Source organism: Eschrichtius robustus, chromosome 20 (assembly GCF_028021215.1).
Source record: "Eschrichtius robustus isolate mEscRob2 chromosome 20, mEscRob2.pri, whole genome shotgun sequence".
Lineage (NCBI taxonomy): Eukaryota > Metazoa > Chordata > Mammalia > Artiodactyla > Eschrichtiidae > Eschrichtius > Eschrichtius robustus.
This window is the reverse complement of record NC_090843.1, coordinates 14000255-14026151: the sequence shown is the minus strand read 5'-3', so window position 1 is coordinate 14026151 and position 25897 is coordinate 14000255. Positions and strand designations below refer to the sequence as shown.

Below are 25897 nucleotides of genomic sequence, written 5' to 3'. Positions count from 1 at the left end.
TGGGGAGCGGGTAGGGGAACCAAAGAGCAAGAATTTGTCAGTGAATTTCCAGCACAGTCAAGGTTAAGGGAAAGAGTTTCTTTTTTTTAATGTATTTATTTTATTTATTTTATTTTTGGCCGCATTGGGTCTTCGTTGCTCCACGCGGGCCTTCTCTAGTTGAGGCGAGCGGGGGCTACTCTTCACTGCGGTGCACAGGCTTCTCATTGCGGTGGCTTCTCTTGTTGCGGAGCACGGGCTCTAGGCGTGAAGGCTTCAGTAGTTGTGGCACGTGGGCTCAGTAGTTGTGGCTCGCGGGCTCTAGAGTGCATGCTCAGTAGTTGTGGCGCACGGGCTTAGTTGCTCCGCGGCACATGGGATCTTCCCGGACCAGGGCTCAAACCCGTGTCCTCTGCATTGGCAGGCGGATTCTTAACCACTGTGCCACCAGGGAAGCCCAAGGGAGAGAGTTTCTTGACTAAACAAGGATTCTGGCCCATGTGACAGATTATCACCTTAATAGAAGAATTATGCTACTATGTACATTATTTGAACGACCTGACAGTTGCTAAAGCAAAACTTTCCACTCCTTTGAATTCCACAATAGAAGTCTACTTAATAGGGTCTACAGGGATGCGCTCTTCTCTGAGCTCTTTGGAAGAACTGGTCAACAATACTCACCAAGTGTTAACTGTCGCTTGGGGTCCTTTTCTACATGCCTCGGTTTTTAAAATATGCACCGTGGGGCACAATCTGTATTTGTTAATTTCTCCCTTTTTTTAATTTAAAAACTTCTCTATACATTTTAAGCAGATATTGCCTTAATTTGCTGAAGCTGCAAGAAATCCTAGAGCTTTTCCAAGGCCCTGATCAAATGTCGCCTCTTCTGTCATCTCCTGTGCCTCCAGGCACTGTGCTTCTCTGACACTTTGCACAGCTCTCCATTATAGTGTGAGTGCATTTATATTACAGGCAATTACTCATGTGCCCCAAGCTCATTTGTTAACTCCCTGAGAGCACAGACCATGTTTTATTGTAATAACCAAAAAAAAAAAAAAAAAAAATGTGTTCAACAAATGATACCCAGAAGCAAAACTAGAAGTCCAGGGGTGAGGTCACGCCAAGATTAAAATCCAGATGCCACAGTAGATTTTTCAGTTTGGCTCATACATTTTTACTGTATTAATTCTAAGAAGAATATTTACAGTGTTTTCATACTTCTAGACCCCGTAACTCTCTATATAGTGTGCGTTTCTATCGGAAACAATCAGATAAACCCAAACAGTGAGACATTCTAAAGACAATTGGCCTGGCCAATGAAAAAATGTCACTGTCACAAAAGAACCCTTCCCTCTCCAAAAGTGACAGAAGAGCTCTAGATTAAAGGAACAAAAGAGATGTCAACTAAAAGCAATACATGACCCTTGACTGAATCTTGGATAAAGAAACAAAACAGCAATAGAGGGCAATTGGGGAAATTTGAAATGTAATATTACATTTGAAATGTAATATAAGTGTAATATATCCAGGTTAAATTAAATGTCTTGAGTATGCTGAAGTATTTAGAGGTGAAGTGCTATTATGTCTGCAACTTACTATTCAGTGGTTCAGCAGAAAGAAAATTTTAAAAGACTGAGAAACCAAATATGGCAAAAATGTTTTTAAAAATTGGTGAATCCGGGACTTCCCTGATGGCACAGTGGTTAAGAATCCGCCTGCCAATCCAGGGGACAAGGGTTCGAGCCCTGGTCCGGGAAGATCCCACATGCCACGGAGCAACTAAGTCCGTGCGCCACAACCACTGAGCCTGCGCTCTACAGCCCGCGAGCCACAACTACTGAAGCCCCCGCACCTAGAGCCCGTGCTCTGCAACAAGAGAAGCCACCGCAATGAGAAGCCCGCGCACACGAGGAAGAGTAGCCCCGCCTCGCCGGGACTAGAGAAAGCCCGCGCGCAGCAACAAAGACCAACGCAGCAATAAATAAATAAATAAATAAATAAATGAATGAATGAATGAATGAATGAATTTATAAAAAACAAAAATTGGTGAATCCAAGAGAAGGGTATACTGGGTGTTCATTGTACTATTCTTTCAGCTTTTCTGCATATTTGAAATTATGTAAAGTAAAAGCAAAAAGTTCAGAAAATCTGTTCTAAAGTTCCTTACTTCTAATTGTTTCAATTATTTGTTTCAATTTTTTCAATATATATAGCTAACAGGACATCTCATGTTACAGCCTAAATACAGAGTAAGATTAAATAAGATTATTAAATTAACTGCAAACTTGTGAACATCAACTGATACCTAGGACAGAAAGTGCTGTAACATACCACCTGTTTTACCTAGCCTCTCTTTGAAAACATCTGACATATTTGGCCACAACACCCTTCTTGAATTTCCTATGCCACCCAGGACTCAATTTCCCTGACCAGCTGTCCCTCTGCCAAACACCTCTCTTACACGTGCAAATTCCCCAAAGTTTAGTCTTCAGCAGATTCTCCTGCTTTCCCCCAGTTATCAGTGGACTCAATTACCACCCAAATATCAATGACTTCTAAATGCATTTCTCTACCCAGACCCCGCTTCAGAACTCCAGAGACATTATTTCCAACTGCCTACTAGCTATTTTCAACAGGATGTCCCAGGTACACTTCACTTTGTAGGAAATGGAAATAAAAAGGAGTTACAAAAGTTTAATTTAAAGCAAAAATTTTTAAATCCCTAAATGGAACAAAGATTTTGTAAACGATAAAGGATGCAGTCTACAATTAAGATATAACAGTTACGAACAACTTAATAAAAAGTAAATATGATTGTGCCAGTCCCCAACTTTAAGCCTTTCAGTGAGTCTCCACCATACTTGGATTAAAATCCAAACTCCTTCCTGAGACCTACAAGGCCCTCTGTGAGGTGCGCCCTGCCTACTGCTCCAAACTCAGCCTCCCCCTCTCCTTTCTGCTTCAGCCACACTGGCCTCCTGGATCATGCAAAGCTCACTGCCTCCCCACAGCTGTTCTCTCTACCTAGAATACTCCCTCCCACTCTGTCAAGTGGTCAGCTCCTCATTCATTCAGGTCTTTTCCCTCATAGTATTTTATCACACTTAAAACTCTTACAGTTTCATTCAATTAACATATGCCTCCACTGGACTGCAACTTCCACAATGGCCAGGACAATTTTTTATTTATTTATTTGTTTGTTTGTTTGTTTGTTTATTGGCTGCGTTGGGTCTTCGTTGCTGCGTGAGGGCTTTCTCTAGTTGCGGTGAGCAGGGGCTACTCTTTGTTGCGGTGCGCGGGCTTCTCATTGCCGTGGCTTCTCTTGCTGGGGAGCACGGGCTCTAGGCGGGTCGGCTTCAGTAGTTGTGGCACGTGGGCTCAGTAGTTGTGGCTTGCGGGCTCTAGAGCTCAGGCTCAGTAGTTGTGGCACACGGGCTTAGCTGCTCAGCGGCGTATGGGATCTTCCCGGGCCAGGGCTCGAACCTGTGTCCCTTGCACTGGCAGGCAGATTCTTAACCACTGCGCCACCAGGGAAGCCCAGGACAATTTTTGTTTGGCATCTCAGGCCTAGTACTTATTACACTTCCTGGTACATGGCAGATGCCTGAATTAGTTGCTGCATGAATTAATAAACCAAATAAACTGGCATCAAACAATATAAGGCAAAACTATAAGAAATCCAAGAAGAACTGGACAGAAACAGAATAGTAGCAGGAGACTTTAAGACACTTCTTTTTAACCTTAACAGCTCTAAATAGCTAACATGAATGCAGGTCACAAATTCAAATGTCCACAAGGAGGAGGTAGAAGAGTGAGTAAAGAGGACAGACAGGCAATCTACAGGGCCCAACTAGAACTAACCTAATCAAGAAAAGGTGGGAAAAAGCACAATAAATAGAATTGGTGACGATAAAGGGGAACTTGCCACAGGTACAGAAGCTATTAAAAGAATGCTAATAAAGTCTAAATCCTGAGTGAAAGGATGACTGTCAGAGAATTACTAAACACCAAAACTAAATCAAAAAGCAGAAAACAAACCAATAATTATGGGAGAAACTGAAGAAGATGTCAGCGAGCTCTTACCCCTAAAACAGCACCCAGCCAGGATGGTTTTCAAAACATTCCAGAGGACAGAAAAAGAAGAAAAGATTTTAAAAGTCCTCTTAAAAAAACCAGGATAACAGTGACACCAAAACCTAATAACAAAAGACATGTACCCCCCCCCCACAAAAGAAATGATGGGCCAATCACAGTTATTAAAATAAAGTTAAAAATAGCAAATAAAATCCAAAAGCATACTATGTGTAAATATCTATGAAAAATTACAGAATAATACCTACCTTTTAATCTATCAATCCCCTTTCTAAGAATTTACCATATAACATAACTCACATGTACATTCATTTTGGCACTGTTTGCAACAGTGCCAAAGCTGTAAATAACCTAAATGTCCACCAGTAAGGAACTGGCTAAAACAAAAAACTATAACATTGTACTTCCGCACAAGGGAACACTATGCAGCTCACAAGAAGAATGTGGTCCAAAGCCAAGATGGAGTAAGCTCACTGGAGCTAATGGCTCCACTAAGCTGCAACTGAAAACTCTGGACAAAATACAGAAAAAGCAACCACCAAAGGATTATGGGGGGGGGGGGAGCAAAAGCCCAAGGACCAGGTAGGGGAGTCGAAACTAGAAGAAGCAACAACAAACAACAAGCAGAGGTCTGTTTCCCTATTTTCTCTCCTGGAATAGAACAAGCTCACAGTGAATCTACGGCAAAAAGCATGAACAGAAAAAACTCAGAGAAACCCTGTCTTTCAGGCAGAGGACTGAGGAAAGGGTCCCCTATGAGCTGAAGAGCAGGAGGGAAATCCCCTGTTTTGTGGTTATTTTACTTTTTTTTCCCCTCTTCTGGCCCCTGCCTCAAGGGAGGCTCCAACTACAGAATCTACAAGAAACTCACATCTTTCTAGCCAGTAGATCAAGAAAAGGGGCCCCTGCAAGCCAGAGTATGGGAGGAATTCCAGAACATATAGCTAAAGAAAAATCTACAAAGCAGCAAGAGAAAAAACAACATTACATATGAGAGAACAATAATTCAAATAACTGCAGAGAATGGGACATCTTTAAAGTGCTTAGAGAAATATCAACCCAGCATTCTATATCCTTCAAAAATACTCTTCCACAGTTCAGGCAAAATAAAAACATTTCAGATGAAGGAAAACTAACAGAGTTTCCTAAAGCAAACCACTCACTCCTTGATCTTGGCTCTCCTGGTCAGAATTTTGTGCACTCTGTAACATCTTTGGTCGTGGTAGTCCAGTTCTTCTAGTAACTTTGTTAATGTGCTGTAGAGGACTGACAATTTTAGTATGTAGTATATGTGATATTAAATTGTGAATTAGTGGGACTTAACAATGTAACAGCATATCAATATTTGAAGATACTGGCACTTGATATCCTGTCAAGGAAAATTTGCCTCCAAATTTTAAGCTGGAAAGTCACTGGAATAACTGTTCAGAAAAGAATCACAACTACATGATTTTTTAGAGTTTGGGTATGTATGTTAAGAATTGTGAAAAAAAAAAAAAGAATTGTGTACAAACTGAAATGTCTGTGTACTGATCCTCAAAACAGCCAATAAAATCTCAATTATGAAAGAACAAAAACAAAAAAAACAAATGGTAAAAACGGTAAAAGAAACAGAAATGATACCAGAGTGAGAACTGGACTTTCAGGAATAAAGGAAGAACAATAAATTAAAAAACAAACAAAAAAGGTTGTTTCAACTCTTAAGCACTTTAAAATATGTACAGTGGTTGAGAGCAAAAATTGTAACATCATCTAGTGGAGCTTTAATGTATGTAGAGTCTGATACAGAGGGCCGACTGTACGGTGCCACTTTACACAAGGGATCTGACATCCAGAGATTCTGGTATCCACAAGGGTCCTGGGAATCAATCCCCCACAGATACAGAGGAACAAATGTAGATATATATGACACTTATAGCATTGGGGAGGGGGCTAGGATAAGGGAACCTCTATGGTTGTGACACAAATTTTACTTAAAGGGATAAAATGCTAACTTTAAGTAGATAAGTATTTTGTAATTCCTAGAGGAACCACTAAAAAAATAGCACAGACATAACCAAAAAGCTAATAAATTAAAATAGGGCAATGTTCAACTAATCCAAAAGCAGGCAGGAAAGGGAAACAGAGGAACAAAAAAAAAAAAGAAAAAGAAAAGAAAAGATGGGAATTTCCTGGCAGTCCAGTGGTTAGGACTCCACGCTTTAATACCAAGGGCACGGATTCAATCACTGGTCAGGGAACTGATCCTGCAAGCCAAGCCTTGAGGCACAGCCAAAAAAGAAAAAAAAAAAAAAATTAAATGTAAATAGTCTAAATTCACTGTCAGAAGACTGGCTTTTTAAAAAAACAAAACAGGGAACCCCTTTAAAATATGACATAGTAGGGACCTCCGTGGAGGTCCAGTGGTTAAGACTCTGCGCTCCCACTGCAGGAGGCACGGGTTCGATCCCTGGTTGGGGTAAGATCCCGCATGCCACGCAGCACAGCAAAAAAAAAAAAATATATATATATATATATATATAAATATGACATAGTACATATGACTAAAAGTAAAAGGGTGGAAAGAGATACACCCTGCTAACACTATTCAAAAAGAAAGAAGCTGAACTGGTTATATTAATATCAAACAGTAAATTTTAAGCAAAGAATATTACCAGAGTAAAGAAGGTCATTTCATAATGATAAAGGGGTCAAATAATCAAAAGACCAACAACCATAAATGTTTATGAACCTAATAACAGAGCCACAAAATATATGAAGCATAAACATACAGTACTGCAAGGAGACAGAGAACAAATCTATAACAGTAGTTGTAGATTTCAACACTCCTCTCTTAGTAATCAACAGAACAAGTAGATGGAAAATCTGCAAGGATATAGAAGACTTTAACAACACTACCAACAACAGTTAATCACATTTATGGAACACTCTACCCAACAGCAGCAGACTCTTCCTTCCTAGTACACGTGGAATATTCACCTAAACAGACAATGCTTTGGGTCATAAAACAAGTCTCAAATGACTTCATTTTTTAAACATTTAGTCATACCCAGTATGTTCTCTGACATATGAAGTTAAATTAGAAACCAATTTTTACGATAGCCAAGACATGGAAGCAACCTAAGTGTCCATCAACAGAGGAATGGATAAAGGAGATGTGGTATATATACACAATGGAATATTACTCAGCCATAAAACCACAACGAAACAATGCCATTTGCAGCAACATGGATGAACCTAGAGATAATCATATTAAGTGAAGTTAAGTCAGACAGAGAAAGACAAATATTATATGATATCACTTATATGTGGAATCTAAAAAAATAGTAAAAATGAACTTATTTACAAAACAGAAACAGACTCACAGACATAGAAAACAAACTTATGGTTACCAAAGGGGAAGGGGGGGCAGGGATAAATTGGGAGTATGGGATTAACAGATACACACTACCTTTACATAAAACAGATAAACAACAAAGATTTACTGTATAGCAGAGGGAACTATATTCAATATCTTATAATAAAATATAATGGAAAAGAATCGAAAAAAAGAATTAAATAAAACTGAATCACTCTGCTGTACACCTGAAACTAACACAATATTGTAAATCAATTATACTTCAATAAGAAAAAGAAAATCTATCTTGGAAAAGGAAGACATAAAATCATCTCTATTTGCCAGGCAACATGATTACCTATGTAGAAAAACCCAAGAAATCTACAAAAAAAAAAAAACAAACTACTAGACTGACAGTTGAGTTTAACAAGGTCACAAAGATCAATACACAAAAATCAATTGTATTTCTATTATAACAATAAATAACTGGAAATACAAATTCAAATTTAAAAAATAAGTACTAATTGTAATAGCACCAAAAATCATGAAATACTTAGGTACAAATGTAATAATATGTAGAAGACCAGTATGCCAAAAACAATAAAACACTGATGAAAGAGATCAAAGACTTGAATTAATGGAGAGACAGAATGTGCTCATGGATTAGATAGTTAAGAGAGTGAAGGGCTTCCCTGGTGGCGCAGTGGTTAGGAGTCTGCCTGCCAATGTGGGGGACGCGGGTTCGTGCCCCGGTCAGGGAGGATCCCACATGCCGCGGAGCGGCTAGGCCCATGAGCCACAACTACTGAGCCTTCGCGTCTGGAGCCTGTGCTCCGCAACGGGAGAGGCCGTGACAGTGAGAGGCCCGCGCACTGCGATGAAGAGTGGCCCCCGCTTGCCACAACTGGAGAAAGCCCTTGCACAGAAACGAAGACCCAACACAGCCAAAAATAAATAAATAAATAAATAAATAAATAAATAAATTTATTTTAAAAAAAAATAAGAGAGAGTGAAACACAAGCCACAGACCAGGAGAAAATACATGCACATCACATAGGCAACAAAGCACTTAAATTCCAAACCAAAATGAAATACCCCTTTATGCTTATTAGGATAGCAAAAAACAAAACAAAATAAAAAAAATCAACGGTCAGCATAACAATTAACAGTGAAATATTAGCATCAGTCCCATTAAATTTAGAAAGTACACTAAGATGCTTCTCATTTCAACTAGTATTTAACATTGCTTTAGAGGTGGTAGACAATGCAATTTGAAAAGAAACAAAAAGGAGGTATAAATATAAGAAAAGCAGATGGATGTATATGATTCATGTTTGAAGATGATGAAATGTTATTCCTAGAAATTCCAACCCAATCAAAAAATAAGCTATTAAAAACAATTAGAAAAGAGGTGGCTAAATACAAAATTAACTTTTAAAATCCATGAGCTCTCCACCAGAAGCTCCATGAGAGCAGACATTTTCATAGACAAATTATTTAAAGATACAGTAAGATTTCATGGTATAAGGGAAAAGATTTATAAAACCAATTATGCATTATCCAATTTTATAAAAAATATGTACATTTCTACACATGTAAGTACTCCTCATATGAATACACACACACTCACACAAAGCTGGTTATCAAAGGAGAGTGACCAAAATATTAATGTTATCTCCTGAGTTTTCTAAATTTTCTATATTTCTTCCCTGATAAAGAGAAAAAGCAAAAATAAAATTTGAAGTTCTTACTAGACTTTCAAAAGTGTTATTTAAAATTCAAAGCTTTTTCCCTAACCTAGTTATCCAAATCACAGATTAATGAATGTCAAGAGCTCAGAAAGAGGTTGGCAAACTATGGCCAGCCACAGACCGTTTTTACAAATAAAGTTTTATTCAAACACAGCCATGTTCATTTGTCTACTTATTGTCTCCAGCTGCTATCATGTTACAATGGCCGAGTTGAGTAGTTGCAGCAGAGACAGTGTGGCCCAAAAAGACTAAAATATTTACTATACAGCACTTTAAGAGAAAGTCTGCGAATCCCTTGCCCATTAGATCACCTAGTCCAATCTAAACTTTATAGGTGAGTAAACTAATAAGGCCCACAGAGGAATGACGTCTCTGAGGTCAAATTCAAGCTAAGAAGCAATAAAAAAAATTCCATTCCCACTTGGCCAGAAAACTCTGAAAAGAGACATCTGCCCCCCAGTTTAGGAGCTAAACCTCAGGCTTTCATATTATAAATAAGTGTATTTACCAATAAATTGATGAGGAAAGGATTTTGGGCCTAGTCTATATCCAAAAACACCTGCTAAAGGTCTGAGTAAACTTCAGTAAGTCCCAGAAAAAGTCAATTTAAAAGCCACATAAACACAGATTAGGGAAGGTCTAAGAACAACAGTAATGAGAGTATAACCTGGTTCAGCCTATTAAATGTAACCCAACAATCCTACTCTTAGGAATCTACCTTATAGAAACACCAGGCTGGGCGACTAAAGATACATCTCTAGCACATTTAGAACAGCACTGTCTGTAAAAGCAAAAAGGGACTAAAATTCCAATAGGGTTAGTTTTTCAAGACAAATAAACTTCAACAGCAAATGCAGTTTTGTATTAATAAAGAAAAAAAAAAAGGCCACTTCACATCTTTAATTTACTTGGACCCTGCAGCATTTGAGTTTGTGTCCCCTGCCATAAACAAGCTCCCATTGTTAGGTTTCTCCTGAAATGCAGGGAGATTTTATAACTCAAGCTATTTAGGCAATTAAGGATAATAATATATCTGGATAAAGGCAATCTTCCAAGAGAATCAGAAATTTGAGGCATTTCACCCAGATAATTCAAACTAAAAAGTTCAAATATGTATCTGAAATTACAGTAAAATCACTTTTTATTTTTTTAATTATTTGCATAACACTGTGAAAGCAGATTATGGTCATAAGTTGGAGAAAAGGGTAATTTACTAAGACTGCAAGGTCTGTGTGAAATAATTTTGATGTCTAGAAAAACAGGGAAAACTGCACTGATAGGAAGGGCTAAAATTTTATTAGCTACTTTAAATGCTGGACTATTTCCTCAGACAAGTTTCAATATAGCTATGCAAGCATTAGAAGGAAAAAGAACAAGAAGAGAAATTCCACACAGATTAATATGCGCGTTTCTGAAATGCTTTTTAAGTTCCATAAATAGAATACACTGTAAACAGACCTCAAAGGAGGCAATGTTAACATCCTGAAATCAAGCAGGAAGCCATAGCAGCAAAATGTAGAAATTGCACCTACTGAACACTGTCATTCAGTATGAATCACTTGGCCATGCAGTCTCCCAAGTGTGTGAATTCTAGAACACATCCATGAGTAGAGAAAAGTGTAAGCATGAGCTTTCTTAGCAAATCTTCTGAGGTTCCATAATTGCAATTTAACATCGGTTAAGTAACAAAAGAATTCCACTCAAAAAGTGATGTCTTTTCCTTGAAAACTATTGAAGTAATTAAATCATTTGTCCAGAGACTCCTGAGAAAGAGGTTTTATATAGGAGAACTCAGACAATTGAAACAACACACCAGTATGTGACAATTCAGTTCACATACCAACTTTTACAATATAGGAATTCCCTGAGTTATCAAACTAAATTTCTCACCTAAAAGTCTCTGAATTTTAATTCTTCTTTCCCTTTTGTCCTGCATCTACGACTTAGCTTAATTTTCTCAGGACCATGGCAGATTTTCTAAAACTGAAGGTTAGCTGACTACCTCTTCCCCTACCCCAGAGAACAACAAATGATGCCATCATCGCAAAGATGAGCCCAAGTCTCACTGCAGAAATTCAACACCATCACATCCACAAATAACGCTGGGCTGACAGGCTTAACAGAGACGAACCACAGCCGAGTGCTGGGGCTACCCAGGCCGTGCAGGATTCAGAGCAAATAAAAGGCTAGAGGAAAAGGGATGCTAGGTAAATTCTCACAGTTTAGCAGAAGCAGACTGACGACAGTAACACGGTCAGCCCAAGAGAACTTTCTGTGATGATATGAAGTGACCCAAATGTTCTACATCACACATGGCTACTGGGCACTGGAAATGTAGCTAGTGTCAATAAAGAACTGAAGTTTGAATTTTACTTAATTTAAATTTAAATAGCCCCACGTGGCTAGTGGCTGCCATACTGGACAGGGCAGAACTAAGGGTGAAAATAATCTAGAGATTTTTTTTTGACTCATACACTCAGTTCAGCAATTACCTGTGCTGCCTATTGCATGCTAGAGACTGAGCGGCACTAAGGAGAGGAGATGAATGAGAGCCTCCCTGCCCTAAGACAGGTTCGGACGAAGGAGAGAGCCAGATAATTAAGAGTCCATTTCAGTACAATGTCTTAACAAATAAAGATATAATGATGAAGGGGTTAAATAATCCTTCCTAAATGTTTATGTACTTAATAACAGAGCCTCAGAATACATGAAGACTAACAGAACTCCAAAGAGAAATAGGCAAATCCATGACAGTATTCGTAGACTTCAACAAGTCTCTCTTGGTAATCAATAGAACAAGCAGGTAGAAAATCAGCAAGGATACGGAGGACCTTCATAATGCAACCAACTTGACCTGACACTTATGGAACACTCTATCCAACCGCAGCAGAATACACCTTCTTTCCAAGTACACTTGGAACGTTCACCTAGACCGACAACATTTTGGGGCACAAAACAAACCTCTAAAAATGTTTTAAAAATTAAAGTCATACAAAGTATGCTTTCTGAACACAATGAAATTAAATTAGAAATCAGTAACAGAAAGAAAGAAACCTAGAACACCTTCAAATATTTGGAAACTAAACAACATATAAATGCACATGGTCCTGGGGGGTTAGGGAGAGGTAAAGGAACTTAGTCTCACCTAAGGAAAAGGGAATGGTGACCAGAGAAGACAAGCTGGAGAAGGTGATGGATGGGTGACTAGGAGTTAATCATCACAGCAGTGAATAACTGAGGTGTTTTTTTCTTTTAATATATTTATTTATTTTGTTTATTTATTTTTGGCTGTGTTGGGTCTTCGTTGCCGCACACGGGCTTTCCCTAGTTGCGGCGAGCGGGGGCTATTCTTCGTTGCGGTGCGCAGGCTTCTCACTGCGGCGGCTTCTCTTGTTGTGGAGCAAGGGCTCTAGGCGAGCGGGCTTCAGTAGTTGTGGTGCGCGGGCTCAGCAGTTGTGGCTCGCGGGCTCTAGAGCACAGTCTCAGTAGTTGTGGCGCACGGGCTTAGTTGTTCCGTGGCATGTGGGATCTTCCCGGACCAGGGATCTCACCCGTGTCCCCTGCATTGGAAGGTGGATTCTCAACCACTGCACCACCAGGGAAGCCCCACTATGAGGTGTTTGAGGGGAACTTTTACAAAGAATTCAGTATTACCTGACAATCAAATTCAAGGTGAAGAGAAATAAGTTGTGATTAAAGAGAGAAATAAAGGAGATTTAGAAGTCAATTCAACCTTGACCATATCCCAACTAACCAATCTATCACTAAGATGTGACATCCTAAATACTAAATTATTTTTTGAGTATTTCTCTCCAAGGTACAAAATCTGTCACCTGGTCTACTTCAACAGCCTAATTCCCTTCATCAATTCTTATCCCACTCCAATTCATTCTCTATTCTATAGCCAGAGGGACTTTTTTTTAAAAAAAACACCAACCTGCTCACAGCACTGCTGACTCTGAAATCCTTCCTGGTTTTCCCTCCAGTCCATTGCATGTGGTGATCCTATGGCCTAGAATCCTCTTTCCCCTCCCCTCCGCCGGCTACTTCCATTTGGAGCTCACCTGTCACCTCTTTAGGGAGGCCTTTTCTGACACTTCCCCCCCCACGCCCATGAAGTCATTCTCACTTGCCCCTTTTGGAAGCACTTCTCTCACTGTTACACTGGCTACCTTCCCTGCTGTTTCAGGGCAGGGGCCCATATCTGCTTTATTCGTGGCTGCATCCCAGAGAGTGCCTGGAACATAGTAGGTTCCCAACAGGTATTTTTAAAATAAGTGAACAAATAAATGAAGCAACAGAAGATGAGGCTGGTAGAGGAAGCAAAAGCCAAGTCAGAACTATCCACCTATGCTAAAGCACATAATCATTTTCCTACAGAAGATTTTTAAGAAAGGGCATAACATTTGTCTCAGAGCAGAGCAGTATGTACGTGGAAGATGGATATGAGAGATGAATGGACAAAAGGAGGCCAGGCAGGCAGGCAGGCTGTTTCCTTAAGAGGCCAAATAAGGGATAAAGAAGGTCTGATTTAGGTAACCATTCGCACGGATGGACAAGAGAGCTGAAATATATTTAAGAGATATATAAAATGTAAACTTCACAGGACCTGGTGACAAGCCTGTACATGGAGGGTGAGGCACAGGGAGGAGTCTGGTACTTCCTCACTTCTGACTCGGGCAATTCAGTGGGCAGTGCCATTATTCACTGAACAAGGAAATGGGAGGTTAGGAGCAGTCTCTAAAGCATGAATTCTATTTGGAACATGCTGAATTGGATGTGCCTACAGGACTTCTAAGTGGAGGGGTTCAAGAAGTATTCACTCATCCATTAGTTAAAACACAGGAAGGAAACCATGACTACAGAGATTTGGGTGTCAGAGGTCATGAAAGCATTAAATTTTATTAGTCAAAAAATGCAAATTCAAACAAGAGAAACAAGAGAGCTTTTAACCCACTGGATGCAAAGATGGTTTATAAATAACCGGTGCTGGTGAAATGGGCACTTTCATACACTGCTGGTGGAAATATATTTCTAATATTTATAATATAATGACACATATTGTATTATTATAACATGTATATTATATATTACCTAATATATATGTTATATAGTATTTATAATATATTAGTAATACATAGTAAAAGCCTTAAAAAAAAACAGGAATGTGAACCAAGATTTATCTAAAGGTTTAGTCACTACAGGTAATCACAGCAAACGCAAACAGTCGGCCCTCCGTATCCACAGGTTTGGCATCCAAGGATTTCGAGGGCCAACTGTACAACACCATTTTATATAAGAGCCTTGAGCACCAGCAGATTTAGGTATCATGGCAGGGGGTGGGGGTGGGGTCCAGCCGCCAACTGCCCGCAGATACCAAGGAATGACTGTACAGCACAGCTTAACTACTTGGTAAAGGCTTAGGATGGGATCTTATGTAGCTATGAAAAGTTATATCAGCCCCCTCCTATTCCAATAAATCCTATACACCAAAGCCATATTATTTTTCAAAAAGCTCAGCTTTTTTTTTTTTTTTGGCTGCACCACATGACATGCGGGTCTTAGTTCCCCAACCAGGGATCGAACCCATGCCCCCTGCAGTGGAAGTGTGGAGCCCTAACCACTGGACCGGCAGGGAATTCCCAAAAAGCTCAGCTTTATCATGACATACGCCAGTTTTAAAACATTCAATGACTACACACTGCCTACTAAGTTCAAATTCCTCAGACTGGCATTTATTCAAATTGGACCAAAACATAATCTCCACTTCTCTACAGTCTTGCCTCCTCCACACTCAGACCTCAAGTACGCAGTCCCTGAACGTTCACCTTCCTGTCATCTGTTACCTTTCACCTCCTCCTTTCTCTTTCTGTTCAACCTCCACCTGGAGAAATCCTACCCAATCTTCAAGAAATATCTCAAATTCAACCTTGTTCTTGACACCATTTCTGATCTTCCAAATATATAGAATATGATCTCTCTCCCTAATTTAATTCTCTGTTTTTCTTACAGCACTTACCACAGCCTGCCCTGTATTATTTTATATTTATGCACTGTGTTATTATTCCCTCTTGAAAGAATAAAGACCTGAGAGTAGGGACCATTTCTTATCCATCACTGGATCTCTTTGAAGGTTTTAACACAGTACCTTGCACGCTGAATAAGTATTAGATAAGTTATTTTTTAACTGTTTTGTAAAGAAATACTTAATGAGACTTCACTTTATATATGATAAATATGTAACATGAGCTAATATCCTTTTCCTCTCAACACTTGGTAAATTGACAACAAAGAAGTACAAAAGGTAAAAACATACTAGAACAAAGAGAAAACCACAATGAGGTATCACCTCACACCTGTTATTATGGCTATTATCAAAAAGACAATAACAAGTGTTGGTGAGGATGTGGAAAAAAGGAAACCCTTATGCACTGCTGGTAGGAATGTAAATTGGTGCAGCCACTATGGAAAACAGTATGAAAGTTCCTCAAAAAATGAAAAATAGAATTACCATATGATCCAGCAATTCCGCTTCTGGATATATCCAAAGGAAAAGAAACCACTATTTCAAAAAGACATCTATACCCCCCATGTTCACTGCAACATTATTTACAATAACCAAGACATGAAACAACCTAAGTATCCATTGATGGATGAATGGATTAAAAAAATGTGGTGTATACACATACACACACACACACACACACACACACACACACACACAAAATATGGAATATGATTCAGCCATAAAAAAAAAGGAAATCCTGCCATTTGTGACAACATGGATGGACCCTGAGGGCATTACGCTAAGTGAAATAAGTCAGACAGAAAAAGACAAATCCCATATGATCTCACTTATATATGGAACCTAAAAAACAAGCCAACAAACAAGCTCATAGATACAGAGAACCGACTGATGGCTGCCAGAAGCAGGGGATAGGGGGTGGGCAAAATGGGTGAAGGGGGTGAAAAGATATAAACTTCCAGTTATAATATCAATACAAATAAGTTATGGGGATGTACTGTGCAACATGGTAACTATAGTTAAGAGTGCTATATTGTATATTTGAAAGTTGCTAAGAGAGCAGATCTCAAAAGTTCTCATCACAAGAAAAAAAGCATGTTTTTGTAACTATGTATGTTGACAGATGTTAACTAGACTTACTGTGGTGATCATTTGGCAATGTATATATATATCAAACCATTATGTTGTACACCTGCAACTAAGATAATGTTGTATGTCAATTACACCACACTTGAAAAAAAAAAAAAAAAAGTTGGCTCAGGGTTCCTAACAGGGAAATTCAGTGAAGTGTGCCTACTCCAAGGTGTGAGCCCTAGTCACCCTCCCTCATCTGGCTTCCCAGGATATTGGTCACGTGCCCTCGGACCCCTACTCCCAGCCCCAGGAGAAAAGATTTAAGAAATCTTCCCTTAAGAAACCAAATAGACTCACAGGAGAAAAAAAAACAAGAGTGAAAGAGAAAACAAAAATACACAAAAACAAAAACAAATATTGATACCTGGGGTTCCACTGCCCAATTACTCTGCAGTGAAACCCACCAGCTGACAACCCATGGCCACCCACAAAGTGCTACCCAGTGCTTCACTCCTAAATATGAAGAGTTGAGGATCACGAGGCGTTTGAAAAATGTCTCCAATATCAAAGAGAAAAAACTAAAACCTAAGAATGGAATCTGAGGAAACAAAAGAAACAGAAGAAAACTTAAAAAAAAAAAAAAAAACTATAGTAAATGTCCTTAGAGAGATAAATCAGGATGTTGCATCCAAGAAGAGAATGCTCTGAAAAAGGAACAGAGAAAAGAGCTTTGGGAAATTATATATCATAAATAATATTTATGTTAGCTGAACTTTCCAAATTCAATAATAAGAAAACCACCCAGGGCTTCCCTGGTGGCACAGTGGTTAAGAATCCACCTGCCAGGGCAGGGGACACGGGTTTGAGCCCTGGCCCAGGAAGATCCCACATGCCGCAGAGCAGATAAGCCCGTTTGCCACAATTACTGAGCCTGTGCCCTAGAGCCTGTGAGCCACAACTACTGAAGCCCACACGCCTAGAGCCCGTGCTCCTCAACAAGAGAAGCCACTGCAATGAGAAGCCTGGCACCGCAATGAAGAGTAGCCCCTGCTCACCACAACTAGAGAAAGCCCGCGCACAGCAACGAAGACCCAATGCAGCCAAAAATAAATAATAAAATAAAATAAATAAATTTATAAAAATAAAAAATTTAAAATTAAAAAAGAAAACAACCCAATTACAAACTGGGCAAAGGGAGTTCCCTGGTGGTCCAGTGGATACGACTCTGCGCTCCCAATGCAGGGGACCTGGGTTCAATCCCTGGTCGGGGAACTAGATCCTGCATGCATGCTGCAACTAATTAGTCCACATGCTGCAACTAAAGATCCCGTACGCCGCAACTAAGACCCAGCACAGCCTAAATAAATAAATAAATAAATATTTTTTAAATGGGCAAAATATTTCAACAGACACTTCACCAATGATTTTCTTCACAGACAGCAAATAAGCACATGAAGAGATACTCAGCATTACTAATCATTAGGGATGACTGACTGATAAAGATACAGTGATATGGGAAAACCTTGCCGTATATCAAGGAAAAACAGTTTGTTTAGTGTCATCCTAGTTCTAACTTTTAAAAACTGTGTAGATAAAAGCAGGTTACAGTAAATGGAATAAAAAATATATATATATACACAAACATGTCTAGTGAGTATCTTTGGTTGGTGGGATTACAGATGATTTTCATTTTCATCTTTATATTATATGTACTTTCCCAAAGGAGTAAATCTACACTATTTTTAAATTTTTCACTGCAATTTTTAAAAACAACTTGAGAATAAATGAGATCTCAGGGGAAGGAGGGAGACAGTGAGGGGGCCAGGGGCTGGTTTGAAAACCTGGAAACCTGGTGTTTAAGGAACAGGCGGAGGAAGATGGCATGGAGGAGAGGAACTACCAGAGAGCTGAAATTATCAAGAGCACTATTTCTACTTTAACTGACCCCTGTAAATAACTAAAGTAAATGTATTACTTATTATAGTTCTAGAATAAATCAGATGTTAGCTAAACTGAATGTTTTGAATGGGTAAGTTAAACATTTAGTAACTCTTTTAAAGGGGGGAAATAAAGCTCTATTTTAATGTATATTTTTATTTAATGTGGTCCTTAAAATATTTTAATACCTTGTGAGTCAGTTGACAGCTTTCGACAGAAGAAAATACTACCTCACTACATTGTAAGAAAGGTCCCTATATCCCTACAGAATATCCACTTTCAGTTCAGGAACAAATCGACAGACAATAATAGCTACTATTTATTGAATCTTTACTATATATATGCCAGGCACTGTTCTAGGCACTTCACATGCATTAACCCATTCAGTCTTCACAACACCCTGAATTCAGTACTATGATATCTCCATTTTACAAAGGAGGAAAGTGAGGTACAAAGAGTTAAGCAAAATGCCCATCACAGAGCCTAGATTCAAACCCATGAGGACTGGTTCCAGATCCTTCACTCTTTAAAACTCTGTGCTACATGCTACCTCCCTAGATCCTTGACATTCATAAAAGATTTATCTAAAATCCTGAGACTCTCACGTATCATGACAGCCTAAGATTCTGTGCTGGGCTGACACATGTGGGTGCCTCCAAAGCCTGCCAGACGCCCTCACATTGACTATGTGGAAAAACGACTCCACTTACACTGCTCCTTCTCTGACAAACCCTGGTATAAATTCTCCAAGCTGACCTAAAGCAATCCAAAAATCATAGATATTTTGGAAGATTTACAAACCAGCTCTCATTCATCCTAAGAGAACTGTTTTAAAACTACTGTAATGAACAAAATAAGTCTGGTTATAAAGATTCTATTAAAATTGTATTTGTAGGCTTCCCTGGTGGCGCAGTGGTTGAGAATCTGCCTGCTAATGCAGGGGACACGGGTTCGAGCCCTGGTCTGGGAAGATCCCACATGCCGCAGAGCACCTAGGCCCGTGAGCCACAACTACTGAGCCTGCGCATCTGGAGCCTGTGCTCCGCAACAAGAGAGGCCGCGACAGTGAGAGGCCCGCGCACCGCGATGAAGAGTGGCCTCTGCTTGCCACAACTAGAGAAAGCCCTAGCATAGAAACAAAGACCCAACATAGCAATCAGTCAATCAATAAATAAATAAATCTTTTTTTTTTTTTTTTTTTTTTTTAAATTTTTATTTACTTATTTATTTATTTATTTATTTATTTTTGGCTGTGTTGGGTCTTCGTTTCTGTGCGTGGGCTTTCTCTAGTTGCGGCGAGCGGGGGCCACTCTTCATCGCGGTGCGTGGGCCTCTCACTGTCGTGGCCTCTCTTGTTGCAGAGCACAAGCTCCAGATGCGCAGGCTCAGTACTTGTGGCTCACGGGCCTAGTTGCTCCGCGGCATGTGGGGTGTTCCCAGACCAGGGCTCGAACCCGTGTCCCCTGCATTAGCAGGCAGATTCTCAACCACTGCGCCACCAGGGAAACCAGCATTGCCATTCTTACAGAGGCATATCTGATGCATTCCTCTGTCTACACTTCTGATGCTGGAGAATTCTGAAGTACCTCCTGAATTGATCTTCCCATCCAGGGCTACAAAACCCATCCAGATCCCCACCAGTTATCTGTCCTCTTCCAATCCATCCTGCAGAACAGAAGTAATGCTAAACTTCCTGATGTCCCCCTGAAATCATATCCCACTTGTTCCCAAATCTTCTGATTGATCCCCAATACCCACAAATGAAATAGATCTGAAATAGACGGGGGGGGTGGGGGGGGGTGGGAGGGGAGGAGGCTTCAGAAATCACCTCTTCCATTAATTCTCTCAATTTGTGGGGGAAAGAACTGGCTGCATCGGTGATTTAACAGTATCCACGATTTGATTTGGTTTTGTTTCATGCTCCCACATGGTGCTGATAGGAATACAGCAAATCCCTTGGGTGTTCCAGGAGTGAAAAATGACTGAGGATCACTGATCTACCCCAATTGTTATCCTACAGATGAGGGAGAGAGGAGATGCTATAGCCTGGTTCTCTAAGTACTGCCCAACAATGGTGCTTTAGTTTTTTATTTCCTATTCACATCCTCAGGCTCTTGCTAAACCAGGTTACTTAAGACTGCCTGCACTTTAGAATCAGCGCCTTGCTTCATGCTGCTCCCTCCCTTCTTCTGTCCATCCTCACTAGCCACATGCCCATCCAGGAAGCATACGCCCACACCAACTCCCCCAAATAGGGTATGATCTCGCCCTCCTTTAAATCTCCACTGCACTTTGTACCTCACTTGTAGCAATCAGGAATTCCAAGTACAATGAAAAAGATATTTGGTTGACACCGGTGAGAATAAATACTGCCACCAGGTAACAAATTCTGCTTCAGATAAATCTACAGTTCATTCATGGCACCTACGCCACCCATCTCCACTGTCATAATCCTTAGAGCACAGGTCCCCAACCTTTTTGGCACCAGGGACCGGCTTCATGGAAGACAATTTTTCCATGGACGGGGTGGGGGGGGTGGGGGGATGATGGCTCAGGCGGTAATGTGAGCGACGGGGAGCGCAGACGAAGCTTCAGTCCTCGCGCTCACCTCCTGCTGGGCAGGCCGGTTCCTAACAGGCTGCGGACCAGCACCGGACCCGGGGGTTGGGGACCCCTGACTTAGAGGACATAAATCACGAACTCTCCCAGGGCAACACCAGAGCTTTTGCTTTCTGAAGTCATCAGAAGCTCCAAATTTCAAAATACCACCTAGGTATTCTTAGAAGTTCCACACAAGTTAAATGCAAGAACTATTCTGTTTAAAGTCTGATTTAACTTTTTTGAAGTAGCAAATGCTTGATTTCAAGGTGCTGTCAGAACTTTACCAAATGCCTATTCAAAATAGATTTTCTATACAATCCTTCTCAATGTACTGGCAAACTATGTCATAAAACCTACAGGCTAAAAAAAAAAAAAAAAAAAAAAACCTACAGGCTAAAATAACTCTAAATTTTAACAATATAAATAAAAGCCTTATTCAACCAAACGCCTTGAATTTAAGCAAAACTAGATGATTTCAATTTTGTATTAACAAATTGTTATACCTATAGTAATATCTGTCATGTGAGTACCTTACGTACCCATTTAAAATTTCTCTCCATTAAAAGGAAAACATTTCACCTCCAGTGAATAAACTTTTTTAAATATATGGTTTTAGAAAATTAAGCTAGTAACATCAACCAATGTCTTCGCATCAACAGGTATATTACCTACAAAGTACTCAACATATGAATAGATGAATGAGTAATTTCTTATACTAGGAATTGAATATTTAGTACTTAAGCCAACATTCTAGTTTACAAAGCTTAATCATCTTCTCTAAATTACCAATAAAGTATATTCCTCTCTGAGCCCTGACAATACAGCTGGATTCAAATCCACCAAACATATTTATTTATGAGCTTTGGGGATATCTTAAACCATCTAGAACATTTTTTCCTTTCAAACCACATACATACACATTTACCTAGAAGTACAGACAATAAAACTAATGAAACAAGTGCTTAGCCTAAACAACTCACTGTCATGCATTGTTATTCTAGGCAAGTAGACATATTCTAAAAGTTTAGAACGCAAAATGTATCATCTCTTCTACAATCTTGAGAAATAATGTTTCAAAAAGTAAAACAGGGCTTCCCTGGTGGCGCAGTGGTTGCGAATCCGCCTGCCAATGCAGGGGACACGGGTTCAAGCCCTGGTGCGGGAAGATCCCACATGCCGCGGAGCGGCTAGGCCCATGCGCCACAACTACTGAGACTGCGCTCTAGAGCCCACGAGCCACAACTACTGAGCCCGTGTGCCACAACTACTGAGCCCGTGTGCCACAACTACTGAAGCTCGTGTGCCTAGAGCCCGTGCTCCACAACGAGAGAAGCCACCGCAATGAGAAGCCCACGCACCGCAACGAAGAGTAGCCCCCTCTCGCCGCAACTCGAGAAAGCCTGCACGCAGCAACGGAGACCCAATACAGCCAAAAATAAATAAATAAAATAAATAAATTTATAAAAAAAAAAAAAAGTAAAACATCTAACAATCTTGAGAAATAATGTTTCAAAAAGTAAAACATCTAACACATTAACACCACATCCAATAAAGAAAGGAAAATGCCTGGCAAGCAATATGAAACAGCAGCTCAAAACACACTAACTCTGCTACTAAAAACATTCCCTGGTCAAAGTATCAAAATCTAATTAGACCAATATTTAGTTTCCCCAATCCAAAATGTTTAGGAATTCTGGCACCCACAGTAGAATTAGCCCAACTTCATCTATTACAAGTTCTCACCTACTAACAATCATCTGTCCAACCAATCTCTGATGAGCACCGGCTGTGTGCGAGACGCTGTACTAGGAACTGCAGGGGGTGTAAGATTACTATAAGGATATATAATCCATAATTTCACGTAAAGATAGGACAACCATACACAAGGTAGACTACGAATGTCATCAGAAAAAACGAAATGTCATGGAAGTACATAAAGATATAAACACCTTTTTAAAAAAGGAAACCAAACAACAAACTGTAATTTAACTCAGCATATACATGGCTCTCAACCCTAAATATTATTTGCGAGGCCTTCAAAGAGGAGTTAAAGTTAGCTGAACCACCCTGCCAAAACGCCTTAGCTCTGTCTCATCTGAGAAAACTTCCTCCAGTAGTGTAATTTACTCTCCACGGGTCTTTCCATTCTGGGCTCTTGGTAGAAAAGAGCACATGTGATTTCTTAAAGTAAAAACTATTACTATAAAAGACGTACCAAAATTAAGTTGGCAAGAAATGAAGAATGGTGTGTAGTCCCTTCTACATACAGGACACGAACACTTGACATTTGATTCATTCCTTTCATTCTCCTGCCAGCTCTCCCCACACCCGACCCCAAAGACAGGCAGATATTCTGTCAGGCAAAAGAAATTACCTTTTTCATGTGCTGTTAGGACAATCTAAACAGGTTTACATCTGACTTAATACTCATACTCCTCCAATGAGTATTTAGGGATTTATTAAAAAACAGACACATTTAAATATAACTACTTCTACTATCCTAGTCTCTTTTAAAAACAAGTGACACACCTTTATCACTTTGTTAAGATCCTATTCCCTCACGAACTTCACCCTGTAAATGCTCTGAAAACTGGATTCTAATTTAGTTAATCCAGATTAACAAAAATATAAAGGAAAAGTCTTGTAGGTTATCGCTATAAGTTACGGGTTTCTTCACAATTTAGTAAGCCGCAATTACGTATTTAATACAAAGCAGCCATTGTGTGTGTGTGTGTGTGTGTGTGTGTGTTTTAAATAAACAAAATGCATCTCAGCACCAGCCTAGAGGAACTCTGAGAAAACAGGAGAGGAGTCACCATGGAGAAATTCATTACAGATCAGGGAGGACTATTATCCTCAGAAACAGAATGAAAATAAAAAGTCATTTTGCAATAAATCTCCCTATACGTCTGCTGTGTGACTTGGGAGTTGGTCCAAAAGTTCATCTTCAGCAATTACGTCTGCATGATCAACTACACGTCTCTGCAACAGGTGACAGGAAACTGCATTTCTCAGGCAAAGGGATCAAATTAGTTAAGACGCATGTTCCTGAGGTCTCTTATTTTATTTTGCATTTTACCAAAATGATTTTGAATCAGATGAAATACTAAATTTGTTTTGGTTTCCTTTGGTTTTTCCGCTTCGCTTTTTAATCGACCATTTACTCGCAACTGTTGCACGCGCCCATTAGCACTCAAGAATAAAAACAAACACACAGGACCAGATAAGGCTCCCCTACTAACCCAACTGATCCATTTCCTTAAGACACTTTTAAAACCACACAGCTCGGGGTGTGAAGAGAAGCATGTTTTGTGTGTGTTTGTGTGGCACAATCTGTCTAAATCCTGAATTCCCTTTTTAGGAACAGATATAGAATAAAAATCTAAAAGAAACCACATTAGAAATGCAAAGAGGTTTGCAAAAACAAGAGGCTTCTTTCATTCCAAAAAACCAAACCAAAACAAGGGGAGAAAAATGAATGCAATGGATGTGTGTGTGCCAAAGTTTCAACCCTGCCCGGTGGAGACACTGCACTGGCACAAATTTTTAAGAGGAAAAAGAGGGGGTTGGTGGGGGGAGAGGGAGAGAGAGCGCGAGTGTGTGGCCTGCGAACTGCAACAATGCAATCTCCATTTTGAACAATGCGCCTCTTTCCTCTTGTAAATCTAGTTTTTTGCCACTTGATGTGCCGTCGCATTTCCCCTCTGTCTGGGGGGGAGGAGGGGGTGGGGGGAGACCAGAGAGGGAGTGAGCGAGGGGAGAAGGGGGAGGAGGTGGGGAAGGAGTCTGCAGCAACTGGGCTGGGTGGGTACCTGGAGTGCTGCTATAGGTGCTATGGCTCCTGAAGCTGCTTTCCGTGCAATAACTGGCGTCGTCGTCGTCGTCGTCTTCCATCTCCTCCGGATAATCGGAGTCATCGTCGTCCTCTTCCATCTCATCCTCCTCGTCGTCCTCAGAATCCTGGGTCTCCTCAGCCTCGCCGTCCTCCTCCTCCTCCTCGGAGACCATGTCCTCCTCCTCCTCCTCCTCCTCCTCGCTCTCGTGGTCATCGTACACCACTTTGTTGACGGCCCTCCGGGCCGGGGTGGTCCGGGCCAGGTGGCCGCCGCCGCCCCCGCCCCCCGTCCTGCCGCCCCCGCCTCCTCGCCCCCCCCGGCCCGGGGCGCTGGTGCTAGGGGGGGCCGGCGGCGGCGGCGGCGGCTTCCTCCGGCTACTGCTGCCCCCCCTGGGCGAGCTCAGCCGCGTCTTGGGCGCCACCTCAGCCTGGGCGGCGGCCCACCTGCCCCGGCTGCTGCCGCGGTGCCGCGAGCGGAGCCCCCCGATGGGTCCGGACGTGGGCGGCGGCGGCGGCGGCGGGGCCGGGGCGCAGCGCTCCGCAGCGGGAGCCGCGGGCTGCTTGGGCGGCCTGCCCCGCCGGCCCCTCATGTCGGAGCCGAGGCGGGGGGAGAAGGGAAAGCGGAGGGGGGAGGGGCGGGCGGAGGGGTGGCGGTGGGGGGCGCCGGGGCCGGGTGGGGAGGCCCGCGGGGCCGGGCGGGAGGGGCCCGGCCGGCGGAAGCGGGTGGAGGGAGAAGGCTCAATCCGAATTGCTGGGGCCCCACTCCGGATCGCCTTCAGCCGCCATCTTGTTTCTTCCCTCTCGCTCGGTGACTGGGGGAACCGACAGCGGCCGCAGGCCCGGAGCGCGGTCACGTGAGCTGCGCCGCCGACGAGCCTGGGACGGAGCGAGGCCGCACGGCGGCCGCTAGGGGGAGCGCGGCAACGCCGGGTCGGGGGCGGGGAGCCCCGAGCCCCCTCCGCTCGGCGTGGCTGGACTGCAGCCGCCGGCGGCTCCGGGGAGAGGGGCGCTCCCTCGCGAAGTGCCGCGGGCCGAAGGCCTCGGGAGCCGGCTGCCGAGCCTGAACTCACAGGGCCTCCTGCCCGCATCTCCCCTTCCCCGGCTCCAAGACGAGGGCCGGGAAGCCCCCAAATTCGTCCCCCTCCTGCCCCCTTGGGGAAACTGATGCTGAAAGAGCCAGAGAGGGTGTCGGGCAGAGGGGGAGACTCCAGCGACCGAGGGAGCAGGGCAGCGCCAGCAACGGAGAGAAATTACCTGGGGGCGGG

The 25897-nt window shown here is 41.6% G+C and overlaps 1 protein-coding gene across 12 annotated transcripts in view; it reads right to left on the bottom strand.

Moving 5' to 3' along the window:
• BPTF (bromodomain PHD finger transcription factor) overlaps positions 1–25222 on the bottom strand; it is a 139068-nt gene extending 113846 nt beyond the window's left edge. For 11 of the 12 annotated variants that reach the window (XM_068529939.1, XM_068529944.1, XM_068529949.1 and 8 more), the window contains exon 1: positions 24610–24883. In XM_068529939.1, the coding sequence (XP_068386040.1) occupies positions 24610–24805 (196 nt within the window). In that variant the 5' untranslated portion in view covers positions 24806–24883. Of the gene's footprint in view, positions 1–24609 lie in introns of all 12 variants that reach the window. The other variant, XM_068529938.1, reaches the window with a different exon arrangement.
• Positions 25223–25897: the final 675 nt, after the last annotated feature.